At 39.5% G+C, this 25,274-nt stretch overlaps 1 protein-coding gene across 11 annotated transcripts in view; it reads left to right on the forward strand.

Annotated features, from left to right (window-relative positions):
* Positions 1-25,274, forward strand: part of DNAH5 (dynein axonemal heavy chain 5) — a 385,840-nt gene that overhangs the window by 268,231 nt on the left and 92,335 nt on the right. For all 11 annotated transcript variants that reach the window (XM_078365928.1, XM_078365933.1, XM_078365935.1 and 8 more), the window contains 6 exons: positions 2,302-2,500; positions 4,891-5,063; positions 10,215-10,345; positions 17,053-17,206; positions 17,697-17,964; positions 23,621-23,852. In XM_078365928.1, the coding sequence (XP_078222054.1) occupies positions 2,302-2,500; positions 4,891-5,063; positions 10,215-10,345; positions 17,053-17,206; positions 17,697-17,964; positions 23,621-23,852 (1,157 nt within the window). The remainder of the gene's footprint in view (positions 1-2,301; positions 2,501-4,890; positions 5,064-10,214; positions 10,346-17,052; positions 17,207-17,696; positions 17,965-23,620; positions 23,853-25,274) is intronic.

The raw sequence follows: 25,274 nt of genomic DNA on the forward strand, positions 1-25,274 counted from the left end.
AATTCTCTTGCCTCAACCTCCTGACTAGCTGGGATTAATGGCATGTGCCACCATGCCCAGCTAATTCTTTGTGTGTGTATGTGTGTGTGTGTGTGTGTGTGTATGTGTATGTGTGTGTGTGTGTCTGTGTGTGTGTGTTTTCAGTAGAGACAGGGTTTCTCCATGTTGGTCAGGCTGGTCTCAAACTCCCGACCTCAGGTGATCTGCCCACCTCAGCCTCCCAAAGTACTGGGATTACAGGAGCATCACCCAGGTATTAAGCCCAGTACCCAATAGTTATCTGTTCTGCTCTTCTCCCTCCTCTTACCTTCTACCCTCAAGTAGATCCCAGTGTCTATCATTTCTGTCTTTGTGTTCATGAGTTCTCATCATTTAGCTCCCACTTATAAGTGAGAACATGCAGTGTATTATTCCATTTTCATACTGCTATAAAAACTCCCTGAGACTGGGTAATATGAAAAAAAAAGAAAAGAGGTTTAATTGACTCACGGTTCAGCACATCTGGGGAGGCCTCAGGAAACTTACAATCACGGTGGAAAACAAAGAGGAAGCAAGGTGTACCTTCTTCACAAAGCACCAGGAAGGAGAAGTGCTGAGCAAAAGGGAAAGAGCCTCTTATATAACTATCAGATCTTGTGAGAACTCACTCACTATCGGGAGAACAGCATTGGGGAAACCATCCCCATGATTCAGTTACGTCCACCTTGTCTCTCCCTTGACATGTAGGGATTATGGGGATTATAGTTCAAGATGAGATTTGGGTGGGGACATATTATGTGGTATTTGGTTTTCTGTTCCTGCATTAGTTTGCTAAGGATAATAGCCTCCAGCTCCATTCATGTTCTCATGAAAGAAATGACCTCATTCTTTTTTATGACTGCATAGTATTCCATGGTGTATAGGTACCACATTTTCTTTATCCAATCTGTCATTGATGAATATTTAGCTTGATTCTTTATCTTTTTGCTATTGTGAATAGTGCTGCAATGAACATTCACATGCATATATCTTTATAGTATAATGAGTTATATTCCTCTGGGTATATACCCTATAATGGGATTGCTGGGTCAAATGGTAGTTCTGCTTTTAGCTCTTTGAGGAATCACCATAGTGCTTTCCATAATGCTTAAACTAATTTACACTCCCACCAATAGTGTATATGTGTTCTCTTTTCTCTGCAACCTTGCCAGCATCTGTTATTTTTCACTTTTTGATAATAGCCTTTCTGACTGGTGTTAGATTGTATCTCATTGTGGTTTTGATGTGTGTTTCTCTAATGATCAGTGATGTTGAACTTATTTTCATATGTTTGTTGGCCACATGTATGTCTTCTTTTGAGAAGTGTCTGTTCATGATATTTTGGAGAAAACTCACTTTCCTTCCTACAGAGAAATGAGAGTCAGTTTAGCAGCAAGAATATTTTAACTTGATTTTTTTCCCTCAAAGTTATTTACGAGTTAATGGAATTGTTGAAGTCAGTTCTCAAAGATTACTGTTGAAATAGCTATTTTTTGGTGCTTATTGTAAATCAGCATAAACAATTCCAGCAATTGATGTTATCATAAACTTTTGTCTTAACTGAATCATTGAATATTCTTCACTAAACTTTTATATTCAGGCAACCAAATAACATTCTATCATTAGTAATGCCATAGCTTAAAAATCTGTAACCTGTGAAATGTTACCAAGCTAAGAAATTTCCATCAGTCTTTCATATCAAATAATGAACTTATACAAACATTTCTTGTTCCTGCTATAGGAACAGGAGTATTGAACAATTACCTTTCTCAACTTTCAGTCAACTTCAGGCCTTGGATTACCTGGATTAGGTGCTTGCTTTGTTCAAATAATCCTGTTTTTTTTTTACAAATTTTCTTCACTTTGTGTTAAGTGAATACACCTTTGTAATTTTTCAGTTGTATACATGAGAGTTGTTCATATTCTATGTCTCATTTTATACTCCAATCACATGAATGTAGATGTCTTATTAAAAAGACTAATTTATCACAAACTGAAGACCTTTACATAGAATACTAGTTTGATGATTGGGCAGAGCAATTCTTAATATTTTTTTGAAAGATTTTTTTCTTCTTAATTTAGAGACCACAAATGAATAGAATACTTTCTGTTTCATATACTTGAATGAGACCAATTTGAAGTGAAGTTGAGCATACATATTTGAATACTAACTTTTTAAAGTGTTGCATCTTAGGAAGGCTAATACTCTATAGTACTGTCAACTAGAATTTCAGTTACGGCATAATAGGAATTACTAACACATTTTAATTGCGCTTTCCACAGGATATGTTAAAGCTGTGGAAGCATGAATGTAAACGTGTTATAGCTGACCGTTTCACGGTGTCCAGTGATGTGACCTGGTTTGATAAGGCTTTAGTAAGTTTGGTAGAGGAGGAGTTTGGCGAAGAGAAAAAACTCCTGGTGGATTGTGGAATTGACACATATTTTGTGGATTTCTTGAGAGATGCACCTGAAGCTGCAGGTAAACTATGGAAGTGGAATTTGGAATTCCCCAAAAGCTGTTCCCTAAAGGGAAATCTGAAGACAGAAGATTCAGTTTGTGGATGTTGAGTTTCTTTCTAGTGAACTGTATTGATACAAGCCTGAGACATAGTAGATGCTCAATAAAAATAGGATGAGTGAAAAAATGCATGATCATGAAGTTTAAAGAGGAACTGTTTTATGCATATCATGCTCGGATATTAAGGTAGAGTGGAGAAGCAGGACTGGGTAGGAGAGAATGCACAAGACTTGCAGTCTGGCAGATAGAGGTGGGGTTGAGGAAGGAATTCACTACACATTAATTACCTGGATATCTCGGTCTCTTGAACCTCATTATCCTCATTTATAAAGATAACATATTACTATATGCATCACATTCACCGTGGGAGTCCATAAAATGTTATCTGTAGAATGGTTTGGGCAGTCTATGGCCCGTAGTCACTGGTGAATGAAAGGTAGCAATATAATGATAATTATTATTATTCAGGTCACTCTGAATGTTGAAAATAAAAGAAAACTTCCAATTGTATGAGAGACTCATTAAATGTAATTGGAATAAGATGGCTGATGTAGAGTAAGTTTTTGTGATTATGGTTCCAGGGGAAATTGAGATATTGAGACTTTTCTTATGAAAAGAGACAGCGCTCCACTTTTTTTCCCCTCAAAAGCAACTAGGCTTATTAAAAATATATATTTTTATTTAATAACCTCTTCTAATACTGAGGATGGATTTTAAGTTAATTTGCAGATTTTAAAAAGCATTTTTAAAAACATGCTATGTATATCTTCAAAATGATTGGAAGTGACTAGGCAGCGCCTCTGTAGATTTGATAACCATAAGTGTGATCTGTCATAAGTTTCTGAGTAACAATTGCAAAAGCCTGTTTATTTCTGGCAATACAATTAGAATGATCCTTTTACAAGAAGAAGCTGAGACATTTTATTTTAATCATGTCAAACACACACAAAAATCCTTTAAGAGTAAGGGCAGCCTACAAGGTAATTAAAATTTATGTAATTTATTCCCTCTAATTCAGAAGGATAAGGATAAATAATCAGATTATGATTTTCAAGGACCAAAGCACACTGGTACATTCTGGGGGTCTGGGGAGGGTCTAGAGACAAATGCATAAGCTTTCGAGTCATTGAAGCACTTTATTTTTCAAAGCTTGACTTGAGCATTTATGAAAGTTGTGACTATTGGAATTTGATTACTGAGAGCTTTGCAGATAGGTCATTCTTAATGATTCTGTTAAACCATTCTCCTTGCTTTGTCATAAAAATTTAATATACTCTTATGCTAGGACGCAGTCAATTGAAAATAATTAGGTACCATAAGATTTGAAAGATCCACTCATTCTTCTGGTACCAAGTGAAATTTTAATTTGCTATTGGTATATTCAACTAATGTGGCACTTTTCCTCCTGTTACTAATGTTAATTGACTGTGAGTTTATAGATGTCCAATTTTTTTCTTGAGCATTAGATTTTTTTTTAAACAGAGTCTTGTTCTGCTGCCCAGGCTGGAGTGCAGGCTCAGCTTGCAGCAACCTCCACCTCCTGGTGATTCTCCTGCCTCAGCCTCCCGAGTAGCTGGGACTATAGGCACACACCACCACATCTAGATAATTTTTGTATTTTTAGTAGAGATGTGGTTTCACCATGTTGGTCAGGCTGGTCTTGAACTCCTGGCCTCAAGTGATCTGCCTGCCTCGGCCTCCACTTTATAGTTAATGCTGGAAAGGTGTTAAGCTCTTGTGTTATGTGCTTCTAATTTTTTAAAAACATATATTGATTTTAATACATCTTGTCCTAGTGAAATAATTTAACATGTTTATTCATTTAGGAAATTATTTTTCTGTTTCTCTCAACCCCCCACCCTCATATTCTAATTCACTTCTATGTTTACCACTGACCTGAGATTCATAAATCATAAAAATTCCCTGAGCAAATGTAATAACCTTTTTCTTTTTATTCTTATCAAAAATTACGTAATTCTTGACTTCCCTTGCTGATTCTGACATTCAGTCCCTACGGTTTTTACTTTCACTTGATTGTTAAGCTAATATATTTGGGAGGACCTTTGAAATACCAACATTCAGTTGTGGATTCAAATTCAAATCAATGACTACTTCATTATTTGACATTGACTCTTGCTAGATAGGAAAGAACCAAGACTGCATATGATCACAAAATCCTAACGCTTCCATTGTTTTCCTTCTTCTGTTTTTGCAAAATGCACGCTGTGGCATTTTGCCGAAAATGAATGTTATTCAGTGTTAGGATGTAGAGCTTTGCGTGTATTAATTGAGGGTGAAGGTAAAATGCAGCTCTTCGAAGAAACTTAACTGACTCTTCTTTTCTACCAAAGGTGAAACATCTGAAGAGGCCGATGCTGAAATGCCTAAAATTTATGAGCCAATTGAATCTTTTAGTCACTTAAAAGAACGTCTGAATATGTTCCTGCAGCTCTATAATGAGAGCATCCGCGGCGCCGGCATGGACATGGTGTTCTTTGCAGATGCCATGGTTCACTTAGTCAAGGTACAGTAGCCACTCCGAATAGTGCCTTGTGGAAGTGACAGACATTTGGCTTCATGCCAGAGTCCTCTCCCCCTTTTATTTCATTTCCTAGGAGACTCTTCAGTTTAAAAATAGACTCCATGCTATATTCCAATTTAATTTCTAAGCCGAAGGCAAGAGCCCATGTGCTTTCAATGTGTGATGTGATGATTTTATTCAGTGTTTCTATACAGCTTCCAGCTCAGTGTTTTCACCACAGAGGATGAATATGGTTGACATCTGAGTTCAGAGCACAGGCAAAGTCTGCATCTGTTTGTATCATGCAAAGAATATCTTATAAAAAATGGTACATACGCCTTGAGGACATTATGTTATGCGAAGTAAGCCAGACACAAAAGGGCAAATAGTGTATAATGCTACTAAGATCCCCAGTGTAGCCAAAATTAGAGACAAAAGTGGAGTGGAGAATTTCAGGGAGAGGGTACTGGGAGTTAGTATTAAATGGGTGCAGAGTTTCAGTTTTGCAAGATGAAAAGCGTTGTGGAGATCAGTGGTGCTGATAGTTGTACAACAGTGTGATACTTAATGATACTGAACACTATCCTTAAAAATGGCTACAGTGGTAAATTTTATGTTATGTGTATTTTACCATGATTAGAAACAATAATTTTAAAATAGTGTATAAACAGTTGACTCTGAGATGAAAATTCTGTTAGAATGAAATCCTCCAGGAAAGTATAATTTCTGCTCTACTTTGTCATATGAGTCAGAGGTCCTCAACCCTGGGCTGCAGACCAGTACCTGTCCATGGCCTGTTAGGAACAGGGCTGCCCAGTAGGAAGTGAGCAACAGGTGAGCAAGTGAAGCTGAGCTCTGCCTCCAGAGACATTAGATTTTCATAGGAGCGTGACCCCCATTGTGAACTGCTCATGTGAGGAATGTAGCTTATATGCTTCTTAAGAGAATGGAATGCCTGATGATGTGTCACTGTCTCCCACTGCTCCCAGATGGGACCATCTAGTTGCAGGAAAACAAGCTCAGGGCACCCACAGATTCTACATTATAGTGAACTGTATAATTATTTCATAATATATTACAATGTAATAATAATAGAAATAAAGAACGCAATATATGTAATCAGGTTTAATCATTCCAAAACCACCCCCATCCTCCTCCCATCCTTGGAAAAATTATCTTCCACAATACTGGTCCCTGGTGTCAAAAAGATTAGGGACTGCTGATAGGAGTCATGACAGTGTCCATTTTTAGGACAGTTGATCCTGAAAGGTTGGAAGTAAAATATATTATTTTGTTTGAAAACTTATGTGGTTTAATTTATTTATGGTGCAAGATAATGCCATTTCAAATCCATTGTTGATATTCTCACTTTGTTGATGTGAACTACTTTTCTGGGCTATATCCTTTTAGTTAGAAAGAAAATGATTCGAGATTGTCTTCCATGACTTAGGTTCAACCATGAGGAACCCCTGCACAATTACAATTGTCACCTCTAAAAATGATAATCTACAGACAGAGGGGGTTTTAGAGGTTATCTAGTCAACGCTTCCTCTGAGAATAGGAATTGCTTGCCTGCTCCTTTTCCTTGCAAGAAGGTGAGAAAAGCATTTATGCAAGGCTGGAGTAAGTCAGAGAGAGAGGGAGGAAGACAGAGAGGCTGTTGAGGATTTGGGTCTCCCCAGCATGAGGGCACTTAGCTTGGCAGCTCTGTGGATTCTCAGAATCTGAGATATCTGTACCGAATTATGAGCTCAAAAATTCTTCCAAAGCCAACTATAAATACCACTTTGAAATTAGCTCTTAATTTATAGTTGATTAAGAGTTCAGAAAGAATAAACATTCTGTCATTTTTAATAATTAAAAGGAAGAAAAAGAAAAGGAAAATGTATTTTCTAAATGAGTAATACCAAAGGCAACTTCATGACAAATTGCCTGCTGGAGATGGAATCTGATTGACCTGGGACTTCATAACTCAAGTTGAAGATGCGGTTATTTATGTTACGTGTCGTGCCTGAGCAAGTTCACTGAAACTGCCTTTTTCTCCATGATTCGCAGTCCAGACGATGAGTGGAGGCTTTCTCCACTTTGGGTGTGACGTTGGAGGTGTGAATGCCTGGGTGCTGGGGACTCGCTGGTGCTTTCTCTCACTCTCAGCCTCTTGTGTGTCTGCTCTGGAATTAGCCGAAGAGTCCGTGACTGGCGTTTTTGAGCTAAAACGCTGCACTGCTCTCCCCTTCCTGACCAGCCCTGTCTTGTACTCTCATCTTCTGTGCGCAGCGCATCCACACTCTGTGTCGTGCTGTGTGAGACTTGAGAGGCGTGGCCTAGTTACCAGGCAGGACAGAAGCCAAGAGACAGAATTGCACATAAAAGCTGCAGCAAAACAGGATGTGATATGACACCAAGCCTGTTTCTTATTTAGAAACTCAATATTCTTTCAACACAGTGTATCTGTGTGATACCTCTTCTGCCTCTTTGGTGAAAGTTCAAACCACAGTGTATATGGTTTCTTAGGATCTAGTTCCTGCCTACCAGCCAGCCTCCTGAGTTATGCTCTGCCTAGCGTGAGATCCAGAACAATGGCTGCTTATGGGTGAACACATCATGATCCTGGAGCGCCCCCCGCTGCATGCATTCCCCACCCATACTGCCTTCTGGAAAGTTCATCTGTCTGTGTGTTTGTCTCCCTACCAGAAGATTAGGCGCTAAGAGGGTGGGTTCCCATCTTAGTGACCTCAGTCTTGACAGAATGAACCACTGCTGAGAACCAACAGAGAATCTGGGTACATGGTCTGGAATTTAAGCAAGTCCCCCAAATAAGCCCTAAACTATCCTTTGCTGCCTTATTTCCTGATATTTCCATGCCCCATACTGAAGTTCTCATCCCAGGGGACACGTCAGGCCTTTTTCTAATTCTGAGATTTTGTGTGCCCCACTCCTTCTTAAAAGGTAGCTCAGCCCATGCATGGCACACCCCCTTCTTTGTGAGATAAACTTCTAGTCATCCAGGCCAAAATGCAGGTCTGTGACTAAGACTTACCTCACCCAGGCAGGGAATTTTCCCCGGCGTTCCTTCCTCTGATTGCCATCATCCCTGTCTCTGTGCCAGTGCTCACTGTGGCTCATGACCCTAGCCTCTATCCCCTGTTCCAGTGTGAGCTCCTGCGGGGCAGGGTGTGTGTTATTAATTAAGTACTTGCTAATGGAATTAAAAATGTGTATCTCCATCTCACATTCTGTCTATAACAGGACAAGTTAGCCCTATTTGAGGGTCTCACTGGATCACACTTTCTCTTCTAATCTCTGTTTTTAACTAGATTATGAGGTTTTGAGTCTGCTTTCAAGCCTTTTCTGTTCATGTATCTGTTCATTTGTCAGATATGTTTTGAGGGTTTACCATGTGTAGGAAACTGAGGAGAGAAGATTTTAATATAAGACCTTGGCTCAGTTCCAAGTAAAGGTTTTGGGATGAAGATTCCTTAATACCTAATTAACAATATCTTGATATATCCCACATCAAACAAAGAAAATGATGATGGTTGAAAAGTTGCCATCAAGGAAAGACACAGAATGTTCTAGTGTGGCTTTTGGTTGCTCCTTACCTGCCCTGTCTGTGCCTGTTGAAGTTGTGTCAGGGGAAGATTTGAAGAGTCATGTGTGACCCCCTCCACCCACAATGACTTTGGAGAGAATCACATAGAAGGGGCATGCAAGAGGCTGGAGAAACAAGGAGTCTGCATCTACCTGTCCTGCAGGTTCTCAGGTCCACATAGAGATGGAAAACATGCTCTCCTTTTCCCAAAGTTCCTGCTAAACTGGGGAAAGTAATTAAAAACCAGGGATGTTTTAAACATGAGTAGAATATACTGCAGCTAGTGAGGAAATTCTGAGAAAGACTGTTTAACAAAACCATGGCAAAATGTAGAGCTCCAGTGACTCCTGGAAGCATCCCTGACCATGGAGAAGTGACCCCTTCTAGTTCCTGCCTACACTCTGTCATTCTTCTAGAAAAGGAAACACACAGTGATACCCCTAGACTCAAACTGCAGTTAGTAGGGAAAGAGAAATAGTTCTTGTAGAAAGTATAAAAAACGTCAAGGGGAATTCTATGCCCAATCTCTCCTAGGTAGGTCTGAAAGACTGATGGTGTGACTAGTTCATTCAACACCAGTAAATCCAAATAAACGTGGACTTCTGCCACAAGGGGGCTGTGGAATAGTCTGGCATCACTTACTGGTAGATACCTTAGGTATCACTGTCTTTGCCAAATAACAGGAGGGTGTTTATGCTCATTTTCTGTCTTTTTAAAATTCCAACATCCATTTTCATGCTGCTGATAAACACATACCTGATACTGGGAAGAAAAACAGGTTTAATTGGACTTATAGTTCCACATGGCTGGGGAGGCCTGAGAATCATGGTGGGGGGTAAAAAGGCACTTCTTATATGGTGGTGGCAAAAGAAAAAATGAGGAAGATGCAAAAGTGGAAACCCATGATAAAAACAGAAAATTATGTGAGATTTATTTACCACCATAAATAAGAATACCCTGGGGGAAGCTGCCCCCATGAATTAATTATCTCCCATAGGGTCCCCACCACAACACGTGGGAATTACGGGAGTACGATTCAAGATAAGATTTGGGTTGGGACACATCCAAACCATATCATCATATTTTGGGGTTTTTCTTTCCTTAAGTTTAAATTTGAACAGTTTTCAAATGTGGAGGATATTCTAATCAACCACATGCCCTATATGCCAAAGGTAGATATTTTTCTAACATTTCTGTTCTCCTTCCTATCATACTCTGTTAGGTTGGATCAACTAACAGGAATCCTCAAAAGTCCCCTTTAGATAGACATCTCCTTTAAAAGCCAGAGCAAACACAGTCTGAGCTCTGTGCTAACTTTTCTGCCCTGGTGTCCTCCTAGTTTCTAAAGGTGCATCCCACGGTCCCCAACCCATCTGATGCAGTCCAACACTATTCTATTTCAGAAATGCCCTAATTCCTTCAACCAGTGTATCTTCAGTCTGATTTTGAGACACTTATATCTTCCAAAATAATAATTTGGCCTTATTCACATATTAAATGAATAGGAAAAATAGAACATTTGCATGTTGAATGATACATGCTTTTTCTGTTCCGTATTACAGATCTCTCGAGTCATTCGTACTCCTCGAGGAAATGCCCTCTTGGTCGGGGTGGGCGGATCAGGAAAGCAGAGCCTGACAAGGTTGGCTTCATTCATTGCCGGCTACATTTCCTTCCAGATCACTCTTACGAGGTAACAAGCTTTTACTTTAATTAACCTAACACGGATTTTGATAAAAGGTGCTCATTCATTTTGATAAAGGTGTTACCTGAAGTTTAAATGCATTTCTCTTACATATAGTCACAGTAGTTTTCCTTCTTGAATGTTGACTTATCATCTTCCCCTATCAAACTTTGCCATAGACCACAAACATTTCACATGAATAATTGGCTTTTGAAATATATCAAACTCTCATTTAGGTAGTAGCCACCTCCCTACTTTTATGTTATATACGATAGTGTATTACATACACTTCTTTTGGTGCATTTCAGAAGAAAATTTTCCCTTTTGAGTGTTAATTCAGATTTCAAGAATGTTAATACAGTGGAAAAGTATGTAAAGATTTTATATTGATTTACTCATTCAAATGTTTCAAAATAGTTATTGAACACTGCCTGTGTGTCAGGCACTGGGTTAGGTGAGCAAGGTGAATCTAGCTGCATTGTCAGGGACTTTGTAGCAACTCAAGGGGACAGACAACTAAGTAACTCAACTCATGCAATAAGATGTGATTCATAGGCACCATCTATGATAGGGAAATAAATGCACACCAAATCCTGTTGAAGCGTGAGGGAGGAGTTCCTTACCTAGTCTAGGGGATGATTAGAAAAGATATATTGGAGAAAGTGATTAAACTGAAACCTTGAAAAGATCAACAAAATAGACAGATCACTAGCCAGATTAATGAAAAAGAAAAGAGAGAAGAATTAAATAGATGCAATAAAAAAATAAAGGAGATATCACCACTGATTCCACAGAAATACAAACTACCATCAGTGATTACTACAAACAACTCTATGCACATACACCAGTAAACGTGGAAAAATGGATAAATTCCTGGATGCAAATTGGATAAAATGGATGCAAATTCCCACTTGCATCCTCCCAAGCCTAAACCAGGAAGAAGCTGAAACCCTGAATAGACGAATAACCAGGGCTGAAGGTGAGGCAGCAATTAATACCCTACCAACCAAAAAAGCCAAGGTCCAGATGGGTTCACAACCGAATTCTACCAGACATACAAATAGGAGCTGGTACCACTCCTTCTGAAACTATTTCAAACAATCCAAAAAGAGGGAATCCTTCCCACATCATTTTATGAGACCAACATCATCCTGATACCAAAACCAGGCAGAGACTCAACAAAAAAAAGAAAATTTCAGGCCAATATCCACGATGAACACAGATGCAAAAATCTTCAATAAAATACTGGCAAATTGATTGCAACAGCACATCCAAAAAGCTTATCCATCACGAACAAGTAGTCTTCATCCCGGGGATGCAAGGCTGGTTCAACATATGGAAGTCTAGAAACATAATCCACCACATAAACAGAACGAAAGACAAAAACCACATGATTATCTCAGTAGATGCAGAGAAGGCCTTCAACAAAATTCAGCAGCGCTTTATGCTAAAAACCCTCAATAAACTACGTATTGATGGAATGTATCTCAAAATAATAAAAGCTATTTGTTACAAATCCACAGCCAATATCATACTGAATGGGCAAAATTGGAAGAATTCCCTTTGAAATCTGCACTAGACAAGGATGCCCTCTCTCACCATTCCTATTCAATATAGTATTGGAAGTTCTAGCCAAAGCAATCAGGTAAGAAAAAGAAATAAAGGGTATTCAAATAGGAAAGGAGGAAGCCAAATTGTCTCTATTTGCAGATGACATGATTGTATATTTACAAGACCCCATTGTCTCAGCCCAAAATCACCTGAAACTGATAAGCAACTCCAGCAAAGTCTCAGAATATAAAATCAATGTGCAGAAATCACAAACATTCCTATACACCAACAACAGACTTAAAGAGTGCCAAATCAAGAGCAAACTCTCATTCACAATTGCTACAAAGAGAATAAAATACCTAGTAATACAACTAACAAAGGTTGTAAAGGACCTCTTCAAGGAGAACTACAAACCACTGCCCAAGGAAATAAAAGAGGACACAAACAGATGGAGAAACATTCCATGCTCATGGTTAGGAAGAATCAGTATTGTGAAAATGGCCATACTGCCCAAAGTAATTTATAGATTCAATGCTATCCCCATCAGGCTACCTATGACCTTCATGACATTACTAGAAAAAAACACCTTAAACTTCATATGGAATCAAAAGAGAGCCCGCATAGCCAAGACAATTCTAAGCAAAAGGAACAAAGTTGTAGGCATCACGATCCCTGATTTCAAACTATACTACAAGGCTACACTAATCAAAATAGCATGGTACTGGTACCAAAACAGAGATATAGATGAATGGAACTGAACAGTGGCCTTGGAGGCAATACCACACATCTACAACCATCTGATCTGTGACAGACCTGACAAAAACAAGCAATGGGGAAAGGATTCCCTGTTTAACAAATGGTGTTGGGAAAACTGGCTAGCCATGTGCAGAAAGAAGAAACTGGACCCCTTCCTGACACCTTACACTAAAATTAACTCCAGATGGATTAAAGACTTAAACATAAGACCTAACACCATAAAAACCTGAGAAGAAAACCTAGGCAAAACCATTCAGGACATAGGCATAGGCAAGTACTTCATGACTGAAACAACAAAAGCATTGGCAACAAAAGCCAAAATAGACAAATGGGTTCTAATTAAACTCCAGAGCTTCTGCACAGCAAAAGAAACAATCATTAGAGTAAACTGGCAACCAACAGGATGGGAAAAAATTTTTGCAGTCTACCCATCTGACAAAGGGCTATTATCCAGAATCTATAAAGAACTAAAACAGATTTACAAAAACAAACCCATTCAAATGTGGGTGAAGGACATGAACAGACACTTTTCAAAAGAAGACATATATGAGGCCAACAAACATATGAAAAAATGCTCATCATCACTGGTCATTAGAGAAATGCAGCTCAAAACCACACTGAGATACCATCTCATGCCAGTTAGAATGGTGATCATAAAAAAATCTGGGGCTGGGTGCGGTGGCTCAAGCCTGTAATCCCAGCACTTTGGGAGGCCGAGGTGGGTGGATCATGAGGTCAAGAGATCGAGACCATCCTGGTCAACATGGTGAAACCCCGTCTCTACTAAAAATACAAAAAAAAAAAAATTAGCTGGGCATGGTGGCGTGTGCCTATAGTCCCAGCTACTCAGGAGGCTGAGGCAGGAGAATTGTTTGAACTCAGGAAGTGGAGGTTGCCGTGAGCTGAGATCATGCCATTGCACTCCAGACTGGGTAACAAGAGCGAAACTCCGTCTCAAAAAAAAAAAAAAAATTCTGGAGACAGCAGATGCTGGAGAGGATGTGGAGAAATAGGAGCACTTTTATACTGTTGGCGGGAGTGTAAATTAGTTCAGCCATTGTGGAAGACAGTGTGGCGATTTCTCAGGGAGCTAGAAATAGAAATTCCATTTGACCCAGCAATCCCATTACTAGGTGTATATCCAAAGGATTTTAAATTGTTCTATTATAAAGACACATGCACATGTATGTTCATTGCAGCACTGTTTACAATAGCAAAGACCTGGAACCAACCCAAATATCCATTGATGATAGACTGGACAAGGAAAATGTGGCATATATACACCATGGAATACTATGCAGCTATAAAAAATGATGAGTTTGGGTCCTTTGTAGGGATGTGGATGAATCTGGAAACTGTCATTCTCAGCAAACTGATACAAGAACAGAATATCAAATACCACATGTTCTCACTTATAGGCGGGTGTTGAACAATGAGAATACATGGACACAGGGAGGGGAGCATCACACATTGGGGTCTGTTGGGGAGGGCTGGGGAGGAAAAGAAGGGGGTGGGGAGGTTGGGGTGAGATAACATGGGAAAAAATGCCAGATATAGTTAGTGGGGGGATGGAGGCAGCAAACCATCTTGCCATGTATGTACCTATGCAACAGTCCTGCACGATCTGCGCATGTCCCCCAGAACCTGAAGTACAATTAAAAAGAAACCCCTGAAACCTCAATATGAGGAAGACTGAGAGCAGAAGAGCAGTAAAGCGTGTTCAAAGCAGAAGAATCAGCACAGGTGAAGTCAGCCCTGGAAGAAGTTAAGTATGGCAGAGTGTGCAGGGTAGGGTGGCAAGTGGGAATGGAAGAGAAATGGAGCCCTTTAAAATGATGATAAAAAACCGGGACTTCATCTCAGAACAATAGGAAACCATCAGTGAGTTGCCCCCAGGGATGACGTTTCAGGTACATTTTATGTACAGAAAATAGAAGGAACTAAATTGGAATGTTACAATGCTGTCTCTGGGGACTGGGCAAGCTATGATGGTGTCATGAGTGGCTGCAGTGAGAATGGAGAGTGGGATGGAAGAGATCATCAGGAAGTTGAGCTTCTGGGCTTGGTGCATCTCGGTTTCTGGTTTGAGAAACTACCTAGATGGTGCTGCTACTTATCAAGACAGGGAACCCCAGAGGAGTTGACCACAGATGTGGGTGTAGTGCAGGGAAAAAACATAATTAGCACATGAAAAGTGAACATGAAGAGATAAACAGAGGTGATTCAGAGAGGTCAAACAGAATTTCAGGATTTACCAAGATAACAGTAGAACCAGGAGGCCAGTTTGGGAAGTTAGGTTGGGCTGAAATCACTTGACATTAATTTCTAGGTGTAGGAGCAAGAAGTTGGGCACTGACAAGCAGAACACGCTGCTGATCTGTCTCATTGAGGGTGGCGCATAGATACCTGGAAGGATGAAGGCTGAAAGTTATTAAACATTGGGTTTGGAGATTCAAATATTTAAGCTGTTGTTACACTTTGTGTTTGGCCTGACCTATAGGGTTCTTCTTGGAGAATAAATTCAAAGATTACTGTTTTATTCAAGTACTGGGAGAGAGAGAAATAATTCAGGCTACCTTGCATAGTCCTTTAGTTTGTGGATAGAAGACAAGCTACATAAAAGGCAACCTGCACAGGAAAGGCACTGGACTCAAATTATCGTTCCTAATCATTTGTATAAAACCTTGTAGTTTTCAAAGCACTTTTATATGCATGTGCTAATTTGATCTTCAAAAAAACCTTGTGAGTCAGTAGACAGATAGCAGTAGCCCATCTTGCAGCTGAAGCTCAGAGAGGCTATGACTTGCCCAACATCTCAGATATATCTGGGAATTTATTGTAGAATTTCCGGTTTCTAGTCTTGTGTGGTTTTTACTGCACCACAATACTGCAGCCAACACACCTAACCACAACTCTCACTGTGGCAGACCAGTTCCTCTGTGTGGCACACTGGGAATGATCCATTACTGATGAGATGAAGGGCCAAGGTCTTTCTTTCCTTTTCATAGATTTCAAGACATTATCAAACTTCTCAAGGCTTTTACAGCCATGTGGCTAAGGCTGAGATGCAAGAGACTCTCATTTGAGAAGCACAACTGTTTGTTAGGGTATCTTAGGTCATATTATTTGAAGCAGTGGGCCCTTGAGATCCAGGAGACTGGGTTGAAAATTTTCCCCATATCACAAGAAGCTGGGTGAGATGTTTTTTCCCTCATCCTCCCCCTCCCCCTCCTCCCCCCTCCTCCTCCTGCCCCCTCCTCCACCCCTCCCTTCCTCCTCCCCTCCCTTCCTCCTCCCCTTCCTTCCTCCTCCCCTTCCGTCCTCTTCCCCTCCCTTCCTCCTCCTCCCTCTCCTCTCTTCTCCTTCTCCTCTCCTCCTCCCCGCTCCTCCTCCTCCTCTCCTTCTGCTCCTCCTCCTTCTTCTTCTTCCTCCTCCTCCTCCCTTTTCTTCTTCCTCCTCCTCTTCCTCTTCCTCTTCTGCTGTGTCTTTGAAATGTTTTCTGATCTTTGGATCTCACTTCTCTAGGTGTCTTTTCGAAGTATTGAGACATAGTTGTAAAATTTTCAATTCTAGGGTATAGCTTATAGAAGTTAGGAAAAGGGAGAGTTAAATATTCACTAGCTTTAAAAAAAATAAGATGGCTATTTGTGCTTGCACTCTGAATTCTGAGTTTATTTAGTGACTGAAGTACAAATAATAATTTAGTAAATCTGAGTTTCTAGAATTGGGATAATTTTATTTATACTTTTGGCAAAATGTAGTACTCCACAGTGGGATCTTGCTCATATTTCTTGATTGTAGGTTCATTTCCACCTAAAGATTGCTTTGGGTAATTAGAGAACCTTCAGAGTGGGATGTTTGATCACATTTCCAGGTATTCTAGTACACGTACTGCTTGCTCAGAAAACAATCTCATTTGTGTATAATACAAACATGCAATGATGATAATGGTGTTGGGGGATGAGGCAGGCACTGTTTATAACAGGGCATCTCACTTACCCGGTAGAGCCGAAGCTTGCATTTATTTACTTTATGAGCTGTCATCTCAAATACCAATTGCCAATCAAATGTCAGTAATTGAATTTGTCTTTTCTATTATCATTGTCAAAAAATTTTCAAAATGATGCATTTGGAAATGTAACGACATTTGGTTGTGGTAAAAATTCTATTTTTGTTTCAGGTTGACTTTTCAGTATATTTTATGTGTAAAAACATTAATTAATTATGATGTTTTATATAATGTAGAGTTTTAAAAATTAACCAGTAACATTCACATAAAATACAGACCTATATGACAGAACAAAATCAGCATTTTTTTTGTTAGCTAAATAACATAATGCCTTGTTACAAGGTTCTTTCCCTCTCATGAAAATATTTCAGCTAATGACAAAATGAAAATATTTCTTTAGATCCTACAACACATCAAATCTGATGGAAGATCTGAAGGTTTTGTATAGAACGGCTGGTCAGCAAGGGAAAGGGATCACTTTCATTTTCACAGACAGTGACATTAAAGATGAGTCATTTTTGGAATATATGAACAATGTTTTATCATCAGGTGAGGTAGGTGCTCACTTATTCTTTGTATGTTTTGTTCCTTCGGATCTCCTGCAACTTAGAGGTCTACGTATTTTCTTCTTAATGGCTTGGATAAGTGCTACGGGGGATGGTATTAAGTGATTAGTTTGAAGGATGGCTTTTTCTACTGGGTTTTTGAAGAACAAAACTCTCCATCAAAAATTGGAGCTAAGCATTTAAAACATCAGTGAATGTTCCAAGTAACAAATGAAAAAGCAGAAGAGGGAAGTTAGAAAGAAAGCTAATATTTTTGGCATGTCCATTTACTCCCTTCCAGGGCTACAACTTTGCAGTTAATAGAATCATTTGTGTATTTTAAAACTTGGCGTATTTCATCTTGAAAACTTTTAGGTAATTTTCTGTAGGTGAGTTCAAGAACACCAATGGAGAAAAGACTTTGTATGTATTAAGCTCTACATTTTGATCTGTTTTCATATGTGTGTACCGAATTTGCATGCCTGTACTTCTTTTCAAGGTCTCTAACCTATTTGCTCGAGATGAAATTGATGAAATTAATAGCGACTTGACGTCAGTCATGAAAAAAGAACTCCCCAGGTGCCCTCCTACCAATGAGAACCTGCACGACTACTTCATGAGTCGGGTCCGACAGAACCTTCATATTGTGCTCTGCTTCTCACCAGTGGGGGAGAAATTTCGAAACAGAGCTTTGAAGTTCCCTGCCTTAATTTCAGGATGCACGATTGACTGGTTCAGCCGATGGCCTAAAGATGCTTTAGTTGCTGGTTAGTATGGTAGAAATATTAATGAAAGGGCTTTTGGTTTACAGTGTTTACTTAATTATTTACATTCTCTGCCGTTTGCGGTCTCTGCATTGAATTGAGCTAACTCACTCTGTCCAGCACTTGAGGATTTCTGTTATAAAATGATGCTCTTTCTTGTTTGGTAGCTAATTTTTCCCAGAGTGTGGTTTTCAGAGAATGACATCCTCGCCTTTGGGTTAGTGTTCAAGGATTCTAGTTTTTTCAGGGATGCCGGAGGGCTCTTCCTCAGTTGGATCTCCAGGTAGGCTCCAGGATGTCAGGGAAAGACACAGAGGTTTTAATCTCATGGACAGAGTTGGTGTTCTTTTTAAGTAGTTTTGTCGGCCCAAGAGTAGTTAAAGCCAACTATCTCTTAGTCATTTCCTTCTCAAGGCTGCAGTGCTGAGAATCAAAGAGAAAAACACTATCCACGATTTGCTACTGGTTTCTGTCCTTGACAAAAGATGTTAACCAGCTTGGTCTCTGACTGGGGTTCTTGCTTCTGCTTCTTTCTAATCTCCCATGCCATGGAGCATTAGTACTTCCTCACTCTGCAAGTGAAACTGGAACATGAAAGTAGTAGAGCAGAGGTTAGAGAGCATACAACTAGCTTTTTTTCTTCTTTAAAGCTTTTGGTGAGCAATTATCTGTTGATATTTTAAAAGATGCAGATACTCAGGTCTCATCCCTGACCTGTAACATCAGAACATAAGGAGAACGCCAATTCAGGGCAGTAGTTTTCAAACTTTTAAGAATGTTTTATGCAGAAGAGCCTTATTTCTCAGTAATACCTTACAAGTAGTTTTAGTATATAAAACAGGGAAAAGTAGATGGGGGTGGGGGGAGGAAGTGTTCTGGAGTCTCACCCTCTAACTCCCCACTTCTGCTGCCCTCACCACTGCCTCTCCAGCTCTGTAGTATCCTGTCTGAGAATGACTGATTAACCCATCTCTTGTTCTTTAGAGAAGGAGAAACTGAGGATTGTGAAGTTGAAGGGTTGCCATAGGTGGAAAAAATTAGTAGGATCAGTACTGAGACTGAAACCTAGGTTATCTATCTATCTACCATCTATCTATATTATCTATCTAAATATCTGTCTATCCATCTGTTATCTACCCATCCATCCATCTGTCCATCATCTATCTATCATCTATCAATTGCCTGTTTTAAAAACTAATTCTTATCTTCTGGGGAAGTTTTATTCTTAGAACATCGCTATTGACAATAATGGTTTTCCAATCTGTGGCTTTTAAACACAGAATATTTTAACATTTTTGAAATGTAAATGTACAGCACAGTTCTGTCTTTTGTTTTGTAAAGTTTGAGAAAAGACCAGTGATTTAAAATTTAAAGTCCCATAAAAATGTAACTATAACTGGAGGTAAGATTTTAAAACTCAAGTAGGATATACATGCAGAGCACAGATCAAGAGTCTTTCAGAGCTATATTAAAGTTTACTATGAAATACAGTTATCAATATGCAAATACTTCATAAAATACACTGTAAGTGTTATCATTAACAATACAAATAACAATTTCAGTTGACAAATACTGTAATAGGCCGTAATTAAGATGATTTAAAATGAAGCTCTTTTTGTTAAGTTCGTATTTCAGTCATCTCTTCTTTTGTAAGACAAAGGTCTTATTACATTAACAAAGGTCCCTCCTTTGTTAATTTCTTATTGTCCCATTCTTTTAAATCTTATCACACCAACCCAAACCAAGATTACATAAAGGGCAGGGAAACTTTCCTTTCTTTATCCTCAGTCCCTAGCAAATATTCCAACCTTCATGCATGAATGCATTTGTTCGTTCATTCAAAATGCATGTATTGAGCTTCATGTCATTGGACAGACTCAAGACAAGACAGACTCAACAGATGCATGAGAGACTCAATTCCATACTCCAGAGCTTCTTCCCAGGAAAACTCGTCCACAGCCTCCTGTATAATATGTGCCATCAATTTTTTATCTCCAGTCTAGTCTGTCTCCTGGCTTGAAATCTGTGTATTCAGCTGCCTGCCTGGTCTATTCTTATGGATGCTTCATAAAAGTACCAGAGGAGAGGTTAGAGAGCATACATTTAGCTTTTTGTTTTTTGAAGCTTTTGGTGAGAAATTATCTGTTGATATTTTAAAAGCTGCAGATACTCAGGTCTCATCCCTGACCTATTACATCAGAACATCAGGAGAACCCCTTAAACTCAAAACATCTGAAATTGAAGTGGTTTTCCTCTGGAAGAGCCATCACGCTCATCAAACTAGACAACATGAGGCCTCTTTGTCATCAACACCTCCCCTTTCTTCAGCTCTGAAGTCGTATTCATCACCAAGTCATCTCCCTTTCATTGACATCCTAGGCCAAGCTATCATTGTGACTCCCCTGGAAAACCCAAATGACTTTCTAATGCTCTCTTCCCCTGTTTCGCCTGACTCCTATCCATCTCACATAGCAGACAGAATAATGGTAAAAACACATATACAGTTGCATTGATCTCTGCTTAAACCCTTCCACGTCTTTCCATTGTTCCCAGGAAAGAGCACAGCCTTTGGTATGGCCTTAATGCTGGGAAGAGCTGACCCTACTACCTCCCCAGCCTCTCCTGAGGTTCTTTTTCCTTCCTGCTCTGTTTCCCTGGGTTCTTGAATATGCTTCTTTGTTTTTGTTGTTGTTGTTGTTCCATGCGGTGCTCTTGTTCTCCCATTTCTCTCTAGCCACTCCTCCTTTGTCTAGATAATGCTGGCTCAGCTAAATGTCATCTCTTTAGGAAAGTCGTCCTTTGCTTTGCTCTGTTTCCCCACTAAGCCAGATCCCCTGTTATCCCTTCCATTGCACTCTGTGCTTTTCCTCCATCGGACTAACCACAGTTGGTAATTTATATGCTGAGTTGTGTTATTTATTTGATTAATGTTTACTGGACTAAAAACTAAATTAATGTCCTACTAGACTAAAAACTCTCATGAGGTCAAAAGTTACACAGCCTTTGTTCACAATTTCAGCAGCTGCTGGAGTCTGATACTTACGACATTGAATGAATGAATGACTGTGCAGAAATTCATCTTTCCATAATATGGGCCTGCCTCACTTGCAGTCTTTCTCTAGTTCAACACAAACCTCTTTTTTCCCCCTTCAGATATACCTCTTTGCCCTCTGACATGCTTTAATCATCCTTATCTTTTCACACAAGTCCCCCTATCAAGAATATTCTTCTCCATCTTTTTTATTTGTTCAGGTTCCAAGGCTTAATCAAGATACATCACATCCTTCAATCCTCCTCTGTTCACTTAGGAATATTTGAAATTTTCCCATTTTCTTGAACCTCCTATATCTATAGCACTTATGCATTATGTAATTTACCTGCACATCGAAATGTTTTTAAACCTTTTGATTATGTAAGTCTTTGTGGGTATAGCTCCAATTTAGTGTATTTACAGCCTGCATATTATATAAATATTTAGTACCATGCTAGTCATCGTAATGGATAAAATAATTAAAAGACATAAAACATGGTTTCTTCAGTAAATAGAAAATCTTGTTGGGAAAACTAATGTTTCCACACTCAATAATAACCAATATTAACCTGCCCAATGTTACCCTGAAAGAATACCATCTATGAGTATTAAAAGTACTTATACACTTAGGAATACAGTGTTGCTTACTGTTTTTATAAAATTAGCAACAAGATTCTAGAAAAACCATTATTTTAGTTGCCTTAAGGAAATTGATTCTGAATTAAATTATGATCTCCAGCTGCATCTAGAAACAAATATAACATTTGTTTGTGTTAGCATTTCATTTAGATCATAAGAAATCTTCCCAATAAAGTAAAAGTATTACATTATTGTATGTTTTTCTAATTTAAAGATGTGCCTAAGGCTAATAGTGGATTTTGTAGTTTTTTAATAATTTTTAAATACCTTTGAAAAAAAGTGAGTTTTTTATGTGTGTGAATTTGAATGGACTGAATCTGTTGATGAATCATTTAAAGAAAAATCTGCTTTACTTTATGTTGTAAAATCCCTGGAGGTAGCCCCAAAACTGGCATTGCTGCCTTGATGATGGGATATTGAAGATGACAGAAGGGTTTTCTGGCCTCTTGACTGAATCTCAGCAAGCATGGGTCACTTGAAGAGGGAGTGTTCTCCTTCTTTCTGTAGCCTTTCCTGCACCAGAGATCCTGGGTCTGTGGAAAAATATGCTTAGAATCCATCCTGTTTTTATTCTCTCTGATTTTTTGGAGAGACAGAAAGAAAATTTGCTATGTAAAGAGTAAGGTCACCATTATTGATACTCTCTGTTTACATAAGAAGGAAGAAAATCATTAAATGATAAATACAAGGAAGTTTTCACAAGCTGGGCACTTCCCCGAGAATATCCCATAATGCCAAGTAGTGCATTTAGCATTGTGCCTGGCACACGATAGATACCACAGCCCCTGTGGTTAACACCTACACAAAACGTGTCATAAGTATGAATTTTTCTTATGTTTCCAGTGCCTGGACTTGAACTTCTTAAATTGTTCTTTGTACTGGTTTGTTAACTAATATGAGAAAATGTGACTTTTGATTATCTTAATTATTACCTTTCAGTGTATGGTAAGCTATTTTTGTCACCAAGCTGCTGAATTGTCTCTATTATTTACATAAATATAAATACTGCCCCACAATAAAAGCATTAAGAACTTTAGTAACAGTACTGATGGTGATAGGTACTGTTTTTATGTTGTTGCCTTGTTAAAGCTTGCTTACTCGATTCCTTTCATTTCTCTTCCATTTTTATTGACCATATTTCTCTTTACAATACTCATATACATAGGCTGCTTCTTCTGAGATACATACAAATGGTTGTGATCATTTTAACTGTGTTATCTGTGACTGTTGTGAATTACTTGGGGTTGGGACCAAGTTTCATGTTCCTCTGTCATTCCATGGCACCCATCACAGTGGAGGCTCTGCAGCAGGCATTCAGTGCATGTGGTGATTGATGGGCCTCCTTGATGCTACGGCCTATTCACACAGCAGGGAAGGCTGTCTTACAATTGGTCCCCCATTTGGGACTGTGGGGAAGGTAAAGGTCTTCAACAGCAGATTTTTACCCAGGCATTATAAAAGAATGCTATAAATTAGAGCTGACCACAAATGACCAGCTCAACATTTAAGAACAAGACGACTCTGGCATAAAAAAATTTAGTGATGAACATTTCCACATGCCAAATGCAGTCAGAGCCAGGGGCAGTAAGGGTATGACAGGTTCTGAGTGACAAAATAAATGACACTGTTAAATATGAGTACCAGGTGGGCACTGTTTTCTGAGTTATTTGTACCATTTGTCCTTATGTAAACCGTAAAACAGGTTGGCTGCTGACCAGAACCTGCAGCTGTGTAGAAGAGACATCTCTGTACAAGCACTAGACAACAAAGAGTGATGATAGGCTTAAAGTTTCTTTTTATAGTTTTATACATAAAACAGAAAATAAAATTGTTGCTGTCATAGGCCTGGGGCCACAAATGCTGACATAGATCTGCCTAGCTGGGGCTACCAAAATGGCATGCATTCCTAAGTTTTAGAAATAAGCAGTTAGCTTTTAAAAGGGTAACTTACATTCATATTTCACACACTGTCATCTTTATTGCCTCTAGTGTGTGAACACTTACTCGCTTCCTATGATATTGACTGCACTTTGGAAATCAAGAAGGAGGTGGTCCATTGCATGGGCTCCTTCCAGGATGGGGTGGCCGAGAAGTGTGTTGATTATTTCCAGAGATTCCGACGTTCTACCCACGTGACACCCAAATCATACCTCTCCTTTATTCAGGGTTATAAGTTCATATATGGAGAGAAGCATGTGGAGGTGCAGACCCTGGCCAACAGGTAAGTGTGATATTCATACACAAAGCTATATTAAAGCTGTGGCTCTTAATCAGAGACAGATTTGCCCCAGTGGATATTTTGCAATGACCAGAGACATTTTTGCATGTCACAACTGGGGCAGCTAGGGCAGGGAAGGGGTACTGCTGGCATGTAGTGAGCAGAGGCTTAGGGATGCTGCTAAACTTCGTGCAGTGCTCAGAACAGCCCACTGCTGGGTCTGACCCAGCAACAGATGAACAAATGCACTCAGACACAGATATCCAGTGAAAGAGCAGGCTAGGGGACCAGGACACTCACAGACACCTAGGAGGGTGCTTTAAAGAGTCAGCAGGCATAGTCCCCTAACGACAAAGACCTAAAGCAAACACCATGTGTGGTTAATTAACGTTGCTGACTGCCTGAGTAGAGAGCAGTTATGCACCTGTGGAAGATCAAAGATTCGGTCCTAGGACCACATGACTAAACAAGCTCTTTTGATTAAACTCCCCTGCATTCCCTTGTTATCTGCTCTATGCTGTTAGCTCAAGGTAAGGGGATTAGGCTGTCTTCAGCCATAAAATGCTCCCAAGGCTTTTGCAAAAACCTCCTGGCCTTCCAAGAAGGTTTGCGTCCTTTTCCTACAATTTCTCCCACCATCCTAACTGAAATCCTACAGGCCCCTGTGACAAAGAATTATCCAGCCCTAAAGTGTCTGTGGTGCTGAGATTGGGAAACCCTCCTCTAGAGCCTATTGACTATTCCTTGGTTCCTCGGACTTTATTGGCTGCCCAGGATAAACGATTGCCAGGTTTTTATGTGGTCTGCTGCTTTCTATAATATTGAGTGACATCAGGATAGAAATAATAGACCTGGAAGGGAGCTGAGAATGCAGACATCCCTTCTTTCCTCTTTCCTCTTCTCACCCTTCTCTTCCCATCCCTTCTGTTTGACAGAGCAGAAAAAGCCAGGTTGATACATATATTCACTGCCTAAGGAGTACCCCCGCTTCTCTGAAGTTTCTTCCAAATGCCACTGCTCTGCCCTGTGCTTTTCTGAGCAATCAGATCATCTGCCTGAGCATGACCAGAATCAGCCAGGGCAAGGAATCCTTAAGTGGGTGATTACACGAAATGACTCTGAGGGTTCCCAACTTTATAAGATCATGTTACTTCAGGTTCAGGCAGGCAGCTAGTTCCTCCCTACTGCCATTCTGATGGCTTTAAATTTGTTCCTTTTTTTAAGCCCACATTGTTCTTCTTTTAACTGCATTGACCTCTTTTGAAAAACAGGCATTATTTTTCTTCCTCTGACAGGGCTTCATGCATTTGAAGTCTATTGTCATTTAGCCTAATGTCTTTAAATACGTTTCCTACATGATACAGATTCTAGCCTCACTGTTGTTTCTAATTTTATGATGCATGTTCTAGTGGGTTCACGGTTCTG

Source organism: Callithrix jacchus, chromosome 2 (assembly GCF_049354715.1).
Source record: "Callithrix jacchus isolate 240 chromosome 2, calJac240_pri, whole genome shotgun sequence".
In the NCBI taxonomy this organism is placed as follows: Eukaryota; Metazoa; Chordata; class Mammalia; order Primates; family Cebidae; genus Callithrix; species Callithrix jacchus.